Raw genomic sequence first — 17,163 nt, 5'->3', positions numbered from 1 at the left:
AAGAAGGGTATTTACAACCGGCTTGACCGTCGGTCCGGTGGTCTTAACCATGATCCTCAAAAGCAGCCACGATAACAGGAGCCACCTCAGACGGCCCTGGCCAGGGTACCGTGGTGGGTAAGTAAGGAGACCTCGAGGCGGGCACTCCCAGCCTGCGCCCAGGTCGGAGCCGCAGCCTTTCCGCGCCGCGCTCGCTGCGCGCCTCGGCGAGAAGACAGCGCCGGCCCCCAACTGCCCCTTTGCAGGGACCCCGCAGCCCGCCGCCTCTGCGCTCGGCCCCCGCGCAAAAATAGCACGCGGCTGCCTGCTGATTTTCTTGCCTCGGTTACCTACAAAAACACCTCCAAAAGAAATATCTGCGTCCCCTCCACCTTTTTTTGTTTGTTTGTTTTTAACCAGAAAAGAAAGCAGAGTGATACTCTACCTGGTTTGAGATTCTTCAATATTTCAGACTTGGGGGGGGGGGCGGGATAATTTAATAGGACAGCATCTGTTAAACACTTGCATTAACCTCTAGCTGATAAAAAAGTTTTTTTAACCCTGCCCCCCCTCGTTTTAATTATCTTATGGTTATGAAGGGGCAGCCAATCCTGGAAGAGGACTTCGACAATTAGCAACGAGAACATCAAAAAGTTTTATTGCGGAGACCGAGAGGCACCGCCCCTGCCGCCCCGGGATTGGCGTGAGGAGCCTCTGACGACATATATTAACCCGAGCAGCCCTAAAGATGTAGCTGTACATGGAGATCTTGCTGGGAAAATCCGCTTCCTCCCCTCACGGCGTCCAGCCCAGGAGAACCGCCGCCGCCGCCGCCACCCAGGAGCTCCCTCGGCCACTGCGCGGACCCCACCGAGAACCCGAGCCGCCGCCTTCGCGCTCCGAGGCGCCCGCAGGGCCCCAGATCCTTCCCCTGAAAGAAGGAGAGGATCTGAGAAAATGGATGCACTGAGACCTCTCTGAAAACCCTCCGAGGGAGCCCGGGAGGAGTGAGGACACGTTACCCGCTGCTAAAATCACACTTCCAGGACCAAAAACAACAACAACCAAAAATTTCATTAAAACAATAAGCGCCCAAGAACCCAGACCGGGCTGGTGGGGGGAGGGGAAGGGGCGGGAAGGGGAGGGTCGCACGGAGGTAGCTTCACAGTGAGCAGCCGACCCCGCCGCCTCCCTGCAGAGCCGGGCCGGCTCTTCCACCCGCGGCTCGGACTCGCCCTGGGATTCCGAGTTAGCTTCGGTGCCGGGATCGCGGCCGCGGTGGAGGCCGGCGACTCCGCGAAGCAGCCTCGCGGGAGCCCGGGCACCTTTGCATGAGCACGAGAGGATTCTGCCTCCCCGCATCTGCCCGGGAAGCAGGAGCCGGCGCGCGGGCCGGGGAGCCAGGCGGGAGCCGGCGGCGGCCGCGGCCAGGGGCGCACGGTGCCGGGACCAGCTCGCCGCGCCCTATGGGGAGCCGGCGGCCGCAGTGCTGCTGAGGCAGGCCCGGCGGGCCAGGCGGGGGATCGGGGCCCGGGCTGCAGCAGCCCCCTCTGCGGCTGCCGGGCCGGCCCGGGCGCCCGAGGGCTGGGGGGCGGGGGGTGGGGGAGGCCGCCCAGCGCCGAAGCGGGGGCCCCGGCCGAGGGCGCGGCGGGGCTGCGCGCACGCTGGGGCGCGTGGAGGGGCGCGGAGGGCGATATGAGTCTGGTGGGGGGCTTCCCCCACCACCCGGTGGTGCACCATGAGGGCTATCCGTTCGCCGCCGCCGCCGCCGCCGCCGCTGCCGCCGCCGCCAGCCGCTGCAGCCACGAGGAGAACCCCTACTTCCATGGCTGGCTCATCGGCCACCCCGAGATGTCGCCCCCCGACTATAGCATGGCCCTGTCCTACAGCCCCGAGTACGCCAGCGGCGCCGCCGGCCTGGACCACTCCCATTACGGGGGGGTGCCGCCGGGCGCCGGGCCCCCGGGCCTAGGGGGGCCGCGCCCGGTGAAGCGCCGGGGCACTGCTAACCGCAAGGAGCGGCGCAGGACTCAGAGCATCAACAGCGCCTTCGCCGAACTGCGCGAGTGTATCCCCAACGTGCCCGCCGACACCAAACTCTCCAAGATCAAGACGCTGCGCCTGGCCACCAGCTACATCGCCTACCTCATGGACCTGCTGGCCAAGGACGACCAGAATGGCGAGGCGGAGGCCTTCAAGGCGGAGATCAAGAAGACAGATGTGAAAGAAGAGAAGAGGAAGAAGGAGCTGGTCAGTACCAGGGGGCAGAGGGGGTGCGGGGCTCGGGGGAGCGGTACCACCGGCCTCCTTCCAGTTGGGCTGAGCAATGACATCCCCCCTCCTTTGCCAGCATCCTAAGCCAAAGTTGTTAAAACCAGGTTATGGAAAGAAGCTGAGGAGATGGGGGAGGACGGCAGCAGGAGGAGGAGGTTAAGAGGGATGCTCCGCGCTGGTGATCTTCCCTCCGGGTTACCGCTGTTCCCACAGGCACTTCGGGCATGCCTTTCGGACTCAGGGTCCCCCCTGATCTTTCGATTGCACTGGCCCAGTCATTCCGTGTCTTCTAGAGCCTTCATTTGGCCTCCAATCCGATCTTGCTTTCAGGTATTTCTAAAATAAGTCGCCTGCAAGCGCTAGGTTCCAATTATTCCACTATCGGCCCCTTATCCCTCCCTGGAGAACTAGGCCACCGCTGATGGTAAGAGAGTTTTAAGGCTGTTCTCATCGCAGTGCTCAGAAGACATAGAGGTAAACGTAAATAATAAGTACTCTTAACTTCAAAATGCAGCTCCGGTTTCTCTTTGGCGATGAGGTTGTACTGAAACTTCCCAGATGAGTGTACTTCGTGGGTCTTTCTTGTTTTATTCCCCTGAGCATTTTAAGACAAACAGTAAATACTAATATGGTCGCTGTCATTGTTATCAGGAACACAGAACTATAACTGAAAAGCAGTTTTCTCCAGTTCCGACCAAGTGCCCACAGGTTGGTGGTGTTCAGAGCAGGGCTAGTGCCATGCAGGACCTGGGAAATAATCCCATTTGTCTAGTTTTTCTTCTTTGGGGCCTGTGGCGCTTTAGTCTGTGCATAATCGAGTGACCTCTGGAATAACTGGGGATTTCAGAGGCCTTGGAGGAGAGGCACTGCCGAGTTGGTGGCCCAGAGCCCCTTGCCGGCCAGCCCAGGCCAGGGCAGAAGAAAGTCTCCCCCATCTACCCTAGAGCTCGAATCTGGGATTGCGATTGAAAACAGGGAAACCAGATTTAGCGCCGACCCCCGCTCGCGCCCCTACATCTGGAGTCAGAGAAAAGGCCCCCAGCCCCTCCATAAACGACTTGGAAACGGCTGGTTGTTTATAAGCTTGCCTATCCGGTAGTTGAGCGTTGCAGGCGTGTGGAAGGCCTGGGCGGTAGCTAGGGCTGCGCAAACCTTCGTCGTTTTCCTGCCGGGGCTGACTTGAAACCATCCCCTTCTCATCCCTTACTCGTTCTTTCATTCTCTCCTTTTCTCCCCGGAAAGTGCGGGGGGTGGCGTGGAACCAGGTCTCCTTTCTGAATTTCTCTTTCCACTTTTCTCTCCTTCGCCTCTCCTCTGCCCAGAATGAAATCTTGAAAAGCACAGTGAGCAGCAACGACAAGAAAACCAAAGGCCGGACGGGCTGGCCGCAGCACGTCTGGGCCCTGGAGCTCAAGCAGTGAGGAGGAGGAGGAGGAGGAGAGCGCGAGTGAGCCGGGGCCCAGGAGCCGGAAGCAGACCCAGGACTCCGGGCAAGCTCTCCACGCTCCGCTCTGAGGACTTCTTGCATTTGGAATCATCCGGTTTATTTATGTGCAATTTGCCTCCCCTCTCTTTGCCCCCCTTTGAGGCATCCGCTCCCCACCTCCCCCTCCAAAAAAAAAAAGTGGATATTTGAAGAAAAGCATTCCATATTTTAATATGAAGAGGACACTCCCGCGTGGTAAGGGATCCCGTCGTCTCGTAGATTTTCTGTGTGTGAATGTTCCCTCAAGGCTGTGTAGACACCAGCGTTGCTCCCACCCCACTTACCCAACCCCTTCCAGATAAAGACAGCAGACAATAGTGTGTATGTAAAGTGTATCTTTAATACTTGGCCTTTGGATATAAATATTCCTGGGGATTATAAAGTTTTATTTCAAAGCAGAAAACGGGGCCGCTAACATTTCAGTTGGGGTCGGTATCTAGTGCTGTCTTTTCATCTGTGGTCGTTCCCTATTCGAAGATGTTTCCAACAGCTACTTGTTTTGTGCACTTCCGTCCTCTAAAACTAAGTGGAATTTAATTAATATTGAAGGTGTAAACGTTGTAAGTATTCAATAAACCACTGTGTGTTTTTTTACAAAAACCCCAATCTTTTAATGGTTGATACCTCAGAAGAGTTTTGAAAACAAAACTGTTATACTTGTTTTCATAATATTTAAAATATTCAGAAGTAAACTAAATTATCATGATTGCCTCTAACTTTATTTGAAAGAGTCGGTAGTTCCGATCAGTCATCAACGTGAGCTCCTGCCCTCCCAGGGAAGTGGCCTTGGTGAAAATCCTACTAAAGGACCTGGGCTCCTTGCAAGTCCTGTCTCCTTCCCCCCACCCCCCCAGCCCCCAGCCGCCTGGAGAAGGTTGAGTGGTCTGTAGTAGGAGGATCTGGGGCCGAGGGACCTTGGCAGTTCGCTGGAAAGGTAGAAAGTTGTCCTTGTTTTCCTGAAATCAACCAGATGCCATTCTGTGGGGACTTTGGTTTTTCTTTGGGGAGCACCTTTTAGGTGGAGGAGGTTTGAGGAAGATCCCAGGCGCTATTGCAGCCACAGGAAATAGTCTTAGAGTCTTTAATTCAAAATATAAGGTTTTCATCTAGGAAAAGAAAAAAGAGGAAAAGAGGAGGTTTTTGCTTGTAGTCTTCATCAGGGGGATTCTCCTCTGAGCCGGCCAGGGGAGGAGAAGAGCTTTGGTGGGGGGGGGGGAAGGTGCATGATTAGGTAACAAGGAATTTTACGTCAAGTAAGAAATCGCTAACACAACCAAGGATTTAAAGGGGGGTGAAGGGGGGGTCTGGATTTACAAGGAGCTACAAGGAACTCAATATTAACTGTGCGGTGACTGAAGTCTTCCCGGCCCCAGGCCAGCCGAGCAAGAGGCTCCCTCCCTCGGCTACCAGCCGCGGGGGACTTTACCCGTCTGAGGATTGGTCTCCAGGAGTCCCAGCACATCCCGAAAGGAAGTCCCTGAGGCCTCCTTTGCCCGTAGTCTCGGCTAGAGCCGGAATCTGCTCTAGGAACCAGAGAAACTGAAGTGCCATAAAGGACTCCGCAGGCCAGGGAGGGGAGGGAGGAGGGGAGAGATGAAGTTGGGGGGGGGGGGCCGAGTGGAGAAAGGTGAAACGTATTAAAAAGCGGTTTGTTTCATGAAACGCCACGTATATAAATCTGGTGTTAGGGAGGTTTGCCAGAGGGTTTCCATCTTGGAACCCATCCTCGGGGTGATGTTCGCACCTCGGCTCCAGGCACAGACCCTCCCCCCGATATCCCAGAGGTTCCCACGGCTCGCGGGCGCCCACTTTGAGCCGGCCGCCTGCAGCGGGCAAATTCGCAAGTGCTGGGAGAGAGACGAGCAAGTGGCTCTGTGGGTTCCTTCTGCGGGCAGCTGACAACGCGAGGGCGAGGGGTTAGAACAACTCGGCCAAAGCGATCTGAACTTTCTCCCCTCGGGTCAGGCGGCGCTGGGCCGACGTGGTGGGCGCGGGATGTGTTTACAGACACTTGCCTTTGTTTATAGCACGGGGTGGGGGGGCGTAGGGAGGCGCGCCCTGATTTTCTATTTCTCTCGGGATTCCTGATGGTTTGACTGAGTGGCTCTCTCCCTTCCCTGTCTCCAGCGGCCTTTTGCACATTTACTATAATCCGTTCGAGAGAAAGAGAGAGAGAGAGAGAGAGAGAGAGAGAGAGAGAGAGACTTCAACATCCTAGGGGTGGAAGAAAAGAGATTACCAAAACAGTGGAGTGAGTGGTGGCGGAGGTGGTGAGGTTTTTAAAACAGGAACTGGAGAGAAGTTATCTTCAACACGCAAGTGTGCCTGCGCTTGCCTTTACCATCTGGGCCTTAATGCACTTTTGCAGGTCTAACACTTTTTCTGGTTTATTAAACACCAGCAGAGGAGATCCAGAAGACCCTGGCAGCGGCATCGCTATGGGGCAGCTTGCTGCTACGCATGCTTTAAAACCCGTGCTGCAGAAATCCGTCCTCTTTGTCTGGCCCGGGCCAGGCGCTGCCCGCCTCCTCTCCTGCCTGCCGGCGCAGTTCCTCTGGCCCAGCAGCACCCGGCCGCGACACCTCAACCATCTCGACATTGCAACCTGTGGGAAATCCCAACCGGCCAGACGACCAGCAGACCCAACGCCTCCAGGGGCCGAACCACTGACCGGATGCACACCCTAAGTGTCAAGACACCCCAGATTTTCCATCTCCACGGTCGCCCAGGACATCCCAACCTTTCCAACGCTCCCTGCCACCCAACATCCCTACCCCACGTTGTCAAGTACCGGGAAGTGAGTGCTGTGCTGGGCAGGAGTGTCTTCCGAGTTTCCATGTTTTTCTCTTCTACGCATTCATTTCTCTTTTAACTCCCTTTCTTCTTTGCTTAAAGAAAAAAAAAAAAGTTTCCAACCTCTTGCCTTGCAGAATCGGCTAAAAGGCCTCTGTTTTAATTGCTCGGATAATGTGGTTGCTGCCATTTTGTTAAAAGCAATCACTCCTGCAGCGAAATCACAAGCTCTCTAGACAGGCCGGAGCCGACAAAAATGCAGGATTTGACGTTAAAAGCTAAATGGGAAGCTGGGGCGGCGGAAGGTAAATTGATGGTAGATCTGGCTGTCAGGGGCCGGCCCCAGACCGCCTCGCAGGCCGAACGCCTGATAACCCTTGAGCCCTGGCGGGGAGAGGGCTCGCCCGCTGTGTGTGTGTGTGTGTGTGTGTGTGTGTGTGTGTGTGTGCGCGCGCGCGCGCGCACGGGGGGGGCGTGCACGCGCGTGTTCCTACAGACCCATTCTCAACTTCTTGGGAAGTAACCTGGAAAACTCAACAGAGTGGGACCTGAGCACACTCCTTGCTCCCAGTCCCAATTTTCCAGGACTTTCACCGCCCCCTCCCCCAGCTGGGACACCAACGGCAGCTTTAAGAGCTTTTTTTCAGGTCGAAATTATGAAAATAAGACAGCAACGTCACTAGTGGTTCTTCCTGCCTTCTAAATCCCCGCCCGACCCTCTGGGGGCTCGGTGGGAAGCTCTAGAATCGGAGTGGGTTAGCCCTTAGGTCTGGGCACCTAGGGAGGGTAGGCCTCCTGGCCTAGGCCGCCCATCTCAGGACCAGGTGGTCTGGCCGTCCCCGCGACGAGGTGGGTGCAGCCCTGTCGCCAGAGAGGGTAGCAAGTGGGCAAGAGTCTGGGTGGAGGGTGGCTCGATCCCTTCCTCCTCATCTATGCCACTACTGGCTGCTGCCTGCTGCTGGCGAGGATCACAGAGCTGGTATCCCACCGGTTGATAAGGAAGCTGGAGGGGGAGCTGTGTGCCGATTTCGCAGGAAGGGGTGCCTAGGGTGAGAGTGAGCCCAAAATCAAAGCCACCGGGAGCGGAAGGAGGCCTGTAAGCTACTTCCGAGACTTCAGTTTTGCAGAGAGAACCCCAGCCGGTTGCAAGGGCTTGAGGTGTGCGCGCAGACGACGATGCACTGGCCAAAGGATGCCACAATGGCCAGAACTGCATTTGCGCTACGGGTCTACAAAGCGCGGGAAACCTCGCAACTATTCCTGTAGCTTTAAAGAAATGCTGTGTCTAACACTGCGCGTGCGGATCGCAATTTTCTCTTCCACAGCCGCCTTTCGTTCTCTCTGCGCGCGAGTCCCACCCACGCGCCTGGATTTGGAAAAAGAACTGGTGGTAGGTGCCAAGCGGAGATGATCTGCAAAGGAGGCTTACGGCTTAGGCCTCGTGGAGGGCCGAATCTGGACCCTTGGCCTTGCTGGTCTTCTCTGGATCTGTTGACCTGAGGAAACCCATTCCTTCCACGCAGCCCAACACCTACGGTCCATCCCCTTGCGCGAGGAACAGGCACTGACGAGTCTCAGCGACGCACTGGATTCCTGGCCTGTAGCAGCCCGTGGATCCCTCGGAGAGAAAGACCTTAGAGCCGCCCTCAGACCTCGGCTCGAAACTCCAGTATCCCCCTTCCTGAGCAAGCTCAACCTTGGTGTAGGGTTTATGTCTACAGGGTAGCGGGGAGGGGGGTGGGGAGGTGGGAAAAAGAAGCATTTTTTTTTAACTGTTTAGAAAGGGGAGGAGGGGAGAGGGGGTAACTCCAGGAGAGGAAACGAATCGCACATTTCCGGGGGCTGGACAGCTCGGAGCGCGCAGCTCTACCCTCCAGCTTCTGCCCCACGCGTACTTTCCGCACAGCTACTGTCTGCCGGCTTCTAATTGGCCTCTAACAGCTCCGCGGCTTCGGCCAGTCAGGCTCGTGGAAGTTAAAGTGCACTGTATCTGACTTACACGCGCACAGAAGTTCGACTTCTCTCCCTGTTCTCGCTCCACCCTGCCCAAGTCAGTTTCCTTCGAGGATCCCGTCCCCCGCCTCTCCCCTAAACGTGACCCCCCTACGCACACATTCCCTTCAAATTCTCCCGGCATTTGGGCCGCTTTGATGATCAGATGGTAGAGCCCTGATTACAAATTTATTCCCGGCCGCTCCGTCCGTCTTTATCTCCGCTATTAGGGACATCTGGGAGTGATTAGCGCCGCGCCCGCGCCCGGCCGCGCTGCCTATCTCGCCGCGGCGGGGCCCGGAGCCTCGCTGACGTCAGGGCAGACGGCTCGGAGCCATCCCAGCCGAGCTGGGTGTAATCGGCGGCCGCGCGGCCAAGTCCTCCCTGGGCCAGGCCGGCAGCTGGAACGCGCCGCCTGCTTGCGCACAGGGACTTTCTAAATATGTATTTTTAGCCCAGAAGACGTTTTTGTTTTTCTTGTTGGAGGTAAGGAGGGGCCAGTTACAGTTTCTACTGGCCCCTTCCTCACTTTAAATTTTCCAACTCGCTGCGTCTGGTGCTTTCAGCCTGGAAAAGCCTCCCACAGCGGGCCCTGACCTGCGGGCGCTCCTCTCTCCCTGCCCCAGGGTGCCGCTCTCCTACACCAACAGCTGCGGCCAGGGCCGCGGTGCCCGTGCCGGCAAGAGGCAAGAGAGGCGGCTCTTGCGGCTGCCCTTTCCGCACCGGTACCCGCTTGGGCCCCACAGGCCTCAGGCCAAAATAGTAGGAGTTTCTGCCTACTGAGGTGTCCGGACAGACGCTAATTACCAAACAGGCCACCTCTCCGAACCTTTGTCTCTGCACCTGCTGTTAAAGGCCAATGGATCCAAAGGACAGAGACGCTAAACCTTCTTCTGTCCGCCCTCCCGCTTTCCCCAGTGCGAGTGGTTTGGGCTGAAACAACGACTGGCAGCAGCTTGTCTCCTACTATGTCCCAGTGCCCAGAGCAGAGGCTGGTTTCATTTGTACCATTCCAGAAGGGGAGAGGACCCCCTGGACCTCCGACTTTAGCATCCTGCGGCACCGTCTGATCTCTAGGATGAATCCAACTCCAGAACACTTTAGGTTGGAGCTGATCACAGTAGTTACCCAAAATCTCTGAAGAACTTGATAAAATTATAAATTCAGGCCTCATTTTCACCCCACCTTTACCAGAAATTCTGATTCAGCAGGTCAGGTCAGAGAAATGAAGGCTTCAGCTTCTAAAACTCCCTCCCCACCCCCCCACCCCCCACCTGGTGTTCAGGAACCACTGCCTGAGGCCACACACACCTACGGCAGGCAGCCGATTCCTCAGTCTGGGCTCTCTCTCAACCACCGCCGTGAAACACTGGACCCTAGGGAAGAGGATGGCTTTATCAAGGATGGGGGAGGGGAGGGCAAGGCCTGCATGATTCAGAGTCTCCACAGGGAGAGAACTGGCCACATCATGGATCAGTCCTACATCTCGATTTAATCGGGCAATGCAAGGACTCAAAGCAAACCCAGAAGATGTTATTTATTTACACACAGGTTGCAAAGCCCAAGCCAGTGCTTACAGTGAATTTAGCTAGAGGGAAAATAATTCATAGCCCATGATTTGAAGGTAGTGACAAGAAGATCTGTTGGGGGGGGGGGAGAGATCAACAATAAACAGGGAATCTGGTAGAGAAAATTTCCCAAACATTCACCCCTCTTCAATTCTTTGAGGCAACTCAGTACACTAAATTCCAAAGTGTCTTCATGTAATCTACAGCGGATGAGGACCATTTCCTCCTAAGTCAGTGAAAATGTCACATTTGAGAGAGTTTGGCTCCCCCTTCTACCCACCCTTATCCCTGGCAGAAGGGGAAGAAAACATCGAGCTGGGCAGTGAGTGGGAGAGTTTGGGGGCTAGGAATGGAGAAAGGGACTTTAAGACAACTGAATCCTTAATGACTGGAGGAGGAGGGGCCTAACTGCTTTTAGGGGGAAGGGGCAGATAATAGCTGCATACTGCAGTTTGCCACGGGTGCTGGTAAGTGGCTTCTCCAAGATCTTCCTTAATGATGGAGTACTCAGACAAGCGGGCAGTTTTCCGAATCGTACAGACCATTAAAAAACAAAACTAACAACAAACACCCACATTACTTTTGCCTATAATACCTTTTTATTAATACTTTCTTGCACACAACTCATCATGAACAACCAAGCCCAGCCTGATGCATCCCTGTGACCAGATGGAGTGTTTCAAAACATCATTCCTTATTGTAGAACGAAATCATCATGGCAAACAAGAACTAGACTTAGGGAGACCTGCAGATTTTTCTGTAAGAAGTGGGGTCATTTGCTGTTCACTTGTTTGCTGCTTCAACAGCTGACAGGATTTGAAACAAACAGGTTTTTTATTTACTCGGGGGCAGAGTTTTCAACTTTTATTGTAAGTCACCTACGGAAGAGCCCCCCCCCCAAAAAATCATTCTAAACCAAAGTGGTGGTTAATAGCTCCTTCCTGAAAAGATGGAAGCCCATGGCCACTGAGGCCAGTGCCTGGTTGGCTTCTACCCAAAGTGGGTTGTGGTTGCCTTGAGCTGACTGTTTGCCTTTAGGATAAGGCAGAAACGCAGGAACAGAAAAATGCGTGTTTGTTGCTTTTATTTTTAAAGACGAACATGCATCCCAAGTCTGTAACTAGAATTTGGCGGAGAAGAAAGCTGGTGCGGTTTTAAGGGGAGAAAGTGGCCGCCGGGCCGCCTGACCATCGCCTTTGCTTTGCAAATCTGGTTTTCATATTCTCGCTCAGTAATTACCCAAAGCCATAACTGTCTCTGAAATTATTCATTAAAGTCATTTTCAGGGATTCTCACAGGATGACTCTTTTACGTTTATGATCTTCTGAGAGCAATGACATCAGCCTCTGTCTCCTTTCCGCTTTTAATTAATGTGCTAGTTAGAGGAGAGGGGCCGTTGCTGTGTCCGTGGGGAGGGGGGGCGGGCCGGGGGGGGGGGTGGATTTGCTGGCCGTTCTGCTCCCGGCGCGGTCAGCTGAGCTCCGGCGCGCAGACATCCTTTGATTAAGGAGGGTATTTCGGGGAGTGCAGGCTGTGCAGAAGATCACGTCTGTGCCCTGTGGTGCTGTCAGCAGTGACAGATCCCAGATGGGGCCGCTACTGTATGGCAGATTGAGTTTCTCAGCAGAAAACTCACCCTCCCTCCTAAACGTCTTCAAAAACCTTCTCCAGATACTACAGGTCGCTTCGTGTGAAACTGAAAAAGTCCATCAGCAAAGTCAGTTTTGCGTGCTTGTGTATGTCAGCCCCCCCCCACCCCTTTTCCTTCCTCTTCTGTTTTCTCTGCACTTCCTCCTCCTCCGAGCATCTTCGACACGCTAGGCTACCCGGCTGCTAGGAGCGCAGATCTGGTGGGCCTGGTGGTTCCTGTTCGCACGACCCACGGCGCCGCGCGGTCGACACAGCACTGAGAGGCCCCGAAGGCAATCCGGTGGGTAGAGGCACGGCGTCTGGGACGTGGGGGCAACGTGGAGCACTCCAGGCAGCTGGGGTGCGCCTCAAGGCCGAACACTCCCTGTGGGGAAGGGATGGGGGAGAGGATTGACTCTAAGGCGGAAGCAGAGAGTACCAGCTCTTGGCTCCCGCCTCCCCGTCCTTGTTTTCCACAGCGGAGCGCCGTCCCGCCAGCCTGGGCAATTTCGAGGGGCAGCGTTGAGCCTAAGAACTGGGGGTGGGCGGGGGGGGGGGGAGGGATGGCGCTGTCTGCAGGGATCGCGAAGCGGTGTGAAGGCCAGGTACAGGAGCCGTCCAGGGCCCAGCCGGATCCGGGATGGGGAGAAGCGGGACATGAAAGTCTTGGCTGCGACCCCAGCCGGGAAACTGGACTAGGGCATCTCCAAGGTGAGCGGGGGCGCAGGGAGACCTGGGGTTCTAAGTAATAAACATCTGCCCAGTTGAGACTTGCCAGTCTGGGTCTGGAGGTTCGCATCCCTGGGCCCACACTGGGTTGGAAACTAAGTTGCAGAAACAGTTGGACTTATTTATAAGCCTTTATTTAAAAATTAAACAAATGCCGCGTGTCCCTGCTTCCTCGAAGGCGACAGAGAGTCCTCCTCTCCTCCCTACCCTTCCCGAGGATTCCTAGGCCGGCTCCGGGGAGCAGTAGTGGTCGGGAAAGCCGGGATGAAAGGCGGAGAGGAAGGGCGCACGACACTCTGATTCTGCTCTAAATGTCTAGATCCTACCCATTCATACCCCCACGGTATGGGGTATGGAATTTGGCGTGTTCCCATGGGCCTGGGCCGGGAGGGGGGTGAAAAAGAGAAAAGGCAGTAAGGACAAAAACCTAGAGACTTTGGCTTTAATGTAAACGTAAGCAATTTTTTTCCCCTTCAAAATACCCATGCAGCCGCCTCCACCTACTCCCACACCCCCTCCAAGTGAGGGCAGTTTGGAGAGCCTCCATTCGGTTTACAAAAGAGCCTCTAGGGAACCCAGAGAGAGAAGCTAAAAATACCGCAGACGCGAGGCCCAAGTCCGGGAGGAGGTAGCCGCCTCCCCCAGCCCTACCCTGCCCAGGAGGGGACCGGCTGTCAGGTCCCCTTCTTTGAGCCAAGGGCCAGAGCCGGGCTTGGCTGGGCGCCCTCCCTGCAGCCGCCCGGCCAGTTTCGCCTGGTCTTTGCGCCCTGAGCAGGGTATTTTGTAGCCATGCGGGTTGCTCTTAGAGAAGGATTCCAGTCCAATCGCCAGTAAAAATGAGATGTTACACTTCCTGACGCTTTCCATTCCGCCTCCTCTGCAGACTCAGTTTTCAAGACTCACTTTTAAAAAGAAAGGAGGTGAGACCAGTGGATCCCGCTTTACGTCAACAATAATCCGGTCACGCGAGTATTGTCCCCCAATTTGTATAATGATCTATACGGACGCACGCAGTTGTTTCCAGTTTGGGGACACAAGCTAATTTGGGAGAAACCTGTGAACTCCTGTTGCAGCCCTCTTCCGAAATAATAATAATAAAAAAAAATCTAGCAGTTATTTCCCCCACAGTTCCCCCTAGGTTATCAGGTAAAACCACAAAACTCTTTATATAAAAGCAAAACACACACTAAATTTCAAAACTCCCGCTCGCCCCCTTTATAAGGCAGCTTTTATTTTCACGGCCCACGCTGGATGAAAGTGGTTTATTTTGATTTTTCCCCCCTTGTACCCACACGCCTTGTAAAAAGTTCCTGCGCACTGGCCCGGCCCCCCTCTGATGACCGCAGGGCCTTGCTTCCAGACTGCAGCCCCCCGCCACTTGGTTTTTAAGTCCTCGCCTGGAGCCGAGGTGTAATTGTGACCCCGCCCGAGCAGCTAGCCTCCCGGGGGGACGTTTGGCCCGGCCTGCGTTGGGGCCGGGACCTCCCAAGTGGCGGACCTGGGAGCCCAGAGCTGCGCGGTACTCTCCCTCCCTGCCTCCTCCCTCACTCCCTCCCCTGCGGATTTTGCTGGTTTTCTCCCCGGCTCAACAGCTCTCCTGCGCTACAGCGCAGAACGTCTCTTTCCCATTGCTTTTCTGGTTTTGTCTCGCCCGATTCCTCTCTGGCACCTTTTTACCGCTCTCTCCGTCGCCTTCACGCTGAAATCCCAGGCCCCGAGAAGCAAAGCGAGGCTTTGTTGGAATCTGGGGGAGCGAACTAGGAGCCTCTGGCCCCTGGGCGCCGCGGCGGAATCGCAACAGGGCGCGCTTCTGCGTAACGTCAGCGCGCTGGGTAATTTACCTTCCCTGCGCGTCTGTCAATATGAGTAATTTCCAGCGGGGTCAAAATGCCTTTCTCCGGCAGTCCATCTTGGAGCGCTCTCTTACGCAGCAGACCGGGTTAGTTGTTTTGTTTCCAGCCCTAGGAATAAATACTCCTGGGGGCGTCCCTGCCGGGGCAGCCGGAGAGGAGTAGCGGAATATACACGGTGTCAGAGGCAGTTTTGCTTGAACTACGAATTGTGATTAGGTCTAAACGACAGCGACCTGCTTGCTCTTTAGTTCACATTACCTAACTCGTCCTTGATACCAATGCTTTCTTTAGAAACAGGAAATCGAAAAAGAGAGCAATAATTAATTGTTCCAGTTTTTCTCTGTCGCGTGTAGATCCCATAGAAACATCGTCTCCGCATTTCGGGGTGTGATTTAAACGTAGAATACGCGCGTGTGTCTTGCTAATCTGGCCCAAACAGACAATATATCATCCGGGTGGTGTTTTACAATAATTTCGAAACTTCTACAGCCTTCTAGGTGTGAAATCAGTGCCGTGGATTTAAGTATTCCCTGGGACTCGATACAGGCTAATGACGCTGGTTGCATAACTCCGACTCACTCTTGAGAAATGTGCTGGAAGAAACCAACGTGGCTAGCTAAGCTGAGGCAGGGCAAATCCCAGTCTGCAACGTTCTCTCCTGACTGCAACAGGGGCCGCAGACGAGGCGAGCCCTCGCCTTTGAGAGCACGGAGTCGCATCTCTTGGATGTTGGGGGAGGTAAACTTTTCCAGTCCAGGAATGGGGTCCAGCGGGAACCGAAAGTCGTCAGACAACCTCTTTCCCTGCCACCTAGGCTCAGGTACTGAGGCCCCAACTAAAAATCTTCCACGAGTTAAATTTGTAATGAACTTCTGAAAACCACGTTTCTCTCCCCCATCCCACTTCTTGTGGTCTTTAGGCAAGCAAGTACTTGGACTTGGGGCAATTAGGCGCTCCGGTGGAACCCAAAAGAAATGTAAGAACTAAAAACAACGAAGCAGAAGCCCTAGGAAGCCTCACGGAGGATGGTTTCTACTCGCCTGTCCCTGAACTCTGCTCTCCTCAGGGGTGGCATACCCCTCCGCCCCAAGACCCTACCTCCCAATCCCCCCCCCACCCACGCCCCGCCGCCGGACTCGCACGCGCGCGCGCGCGCACACACGCGTACACACACCTCTTGCGCTCTCTTTCCTCTGTTGGTGCATTTATGACCTAATGAAAGTATATCCTTTAGGGAAAATTCTGTCTATAAAACGTGAAATATGAAGAACCAGTTTGGATATTTCCACTCCGGGCCAGGCCTGATCTTGAAGTTTTTTAGCATGAACACCTTGACTCCTTCTGCTGCTTCCATAATCACTATTATTTTCACTAAATGATAAGAATTGGTTCTAAGCGACCTGTGCCCATTCCACTATGGAAGGAAGAAATGTCTCCAGCCTGAAGATGTATCTTTATTTGGGTAAAGGCATGCCTTAGGGGGGAAAAAAATTTTACTGCCTATCCCTTGTCATCTTTGGAAAGCCCTGGCACCATATGTTCCAACTTCTGGGAACAGCTGGGGAAACCAAGGGCTCTTTCAACTCCCTTCCCTTTCCTTCCTACCCCCTCCCCTTTCCCCAAATGCCACCTTTTGGGGTTTCACAAACATTGACCAGTTCTTTCTCCTGGTCCATCTTCTGAAATCTCTCTTGGTTTCTAATAAAAGAATACCTCCTTGGAAATCACGTAGTTAACCACCTGTTTTTGTGGGAAAAGGTGATCTGATTTTGTGTTTCGGGAGGATTTGTTTATCAACACAGGTGGGTAGAGCTAAGATTATTCCCTATTCGTTTTCTATATACCATACCTTGAAATAAGAGTTTTTAAAAGCCCCTTTTGTTTTGCAATTTGACCTTTGCCAGGAGATTGGTTTCGGTTGTTTACTAGCAGGGGCTATGCAACAAGAAAAACCGCAGGAGATGTAAACACTAATGTTAGCTGATGAACTGCATCCCCCAGTAGGGTGGAGTGGTTTGTTTGAATATTGTTTAAAGAGCATGGCAGTTTGGACTTCAAGTCTTTATGGCGTTCAAGGGCCATCTAAGGACCTGGGAGTGGATTGGGTTGGTTGTGTTAACATCACTAAAGGAATTTATACTCTCCTTTTTTATTTTTTTTATTTAGCCTGAAAATATTGTTTCCTGCGTAGAATTTGCCTAATAAAAACTTTTGCACCTGGTTAAAGCCTAGGGAAAGGAGCAGATGTCCTAGGACAAGGTGTTTAGCCCACCTCAGAAGACTGTCAGGGTGTGTTTGGAGGGGGAGCCACCGAGGGCAGCCATTTCCAGGGAAGGATCTTGTCCTCTTCATCCAAGGGAGGCAAATTGTCCATTTTCAAGTGTCTATTAGGAAATTTCAGTCTTTTTTCGGTTGTGTTCTAGCTTAACCTTTGTGCTTAGGACTGAGGGCTCAGCCAGTCCAACAAGTATGTGAAACCTGACTTAATGGGAGGAGCAAATAGCTTTAAACTGACAAATATTCTCATCTGGGAATAGGAGAGGAATATTTGAGGAGACGAGTACTGTGCATTTTGCTCACCTCAAGTTTTATACTTCTGCATACATCTGCACAAAATATTATTTTCTAGTCCTATTTCAAGCTTATGACCCATGAAGCAAAACAGCAAGTTTATTGCATGTTTTTCTAGATCTCCTCTAGATCCTCCTCCCTAATATGTGATATTATGTCTACGTATATTTAGCATCTAGCATCTCTCATATATGTCCTGATCAGGTTAATTTCTAAGGACTATGCAGTACATTCTCATGGCTCAAAAATATACCAAAAGGCACATGTGAATAGTCTTACTGTCAATATC

At 53.8% G+C, this 17,163-nt stretch overlaps 1 protein-coding gene across 1 annotated transcript; it reads left to right on the top strand.

Moving 5' to 3' along the window:
* The first annotated feature begins 1,674 nt into the window (after positions 1 to 1,674).
* On the top strand, positions 1,675 to 3,674 carry HAND2 (heart and neural crest derivatives expressed 2). Its single transcript, XM_047090548.1, has 2 exons — positions 1,675 to 2,229; positions 3,576 to 3,674. The coding sequence occupies exons 1-2, from the start codon at positions 1,675 to 1,677 to the stop codon at positions 3,672 to 3,674; spliced, it is 654 nt and encodes a 217-aa protein (XP_046946504.1).
* Positions 3,675 to 17,163: the final 13,489 nt, after the last annotated feature.

Source organism: Lynx rufus, unplaced genomic scaffold (genome assembly GCF_022079265.1).
Source record: "Lynx rufus isolate CCGP_SWC_20201006 ecotype Redwood Valley unplaced genomic scaffold, mLynRuf1.p SCAF_3, whole genome shotgun sequence".
Classification (NCBI taxonomy): Eukaryota; Metazoa; Chordata; class Mammalia; order Carnivora; family Felidae; genus Lynx; species Lynx rufus.
This window is presented reverse-complemented; position numbering and strand designations above follow the sequence as displayed.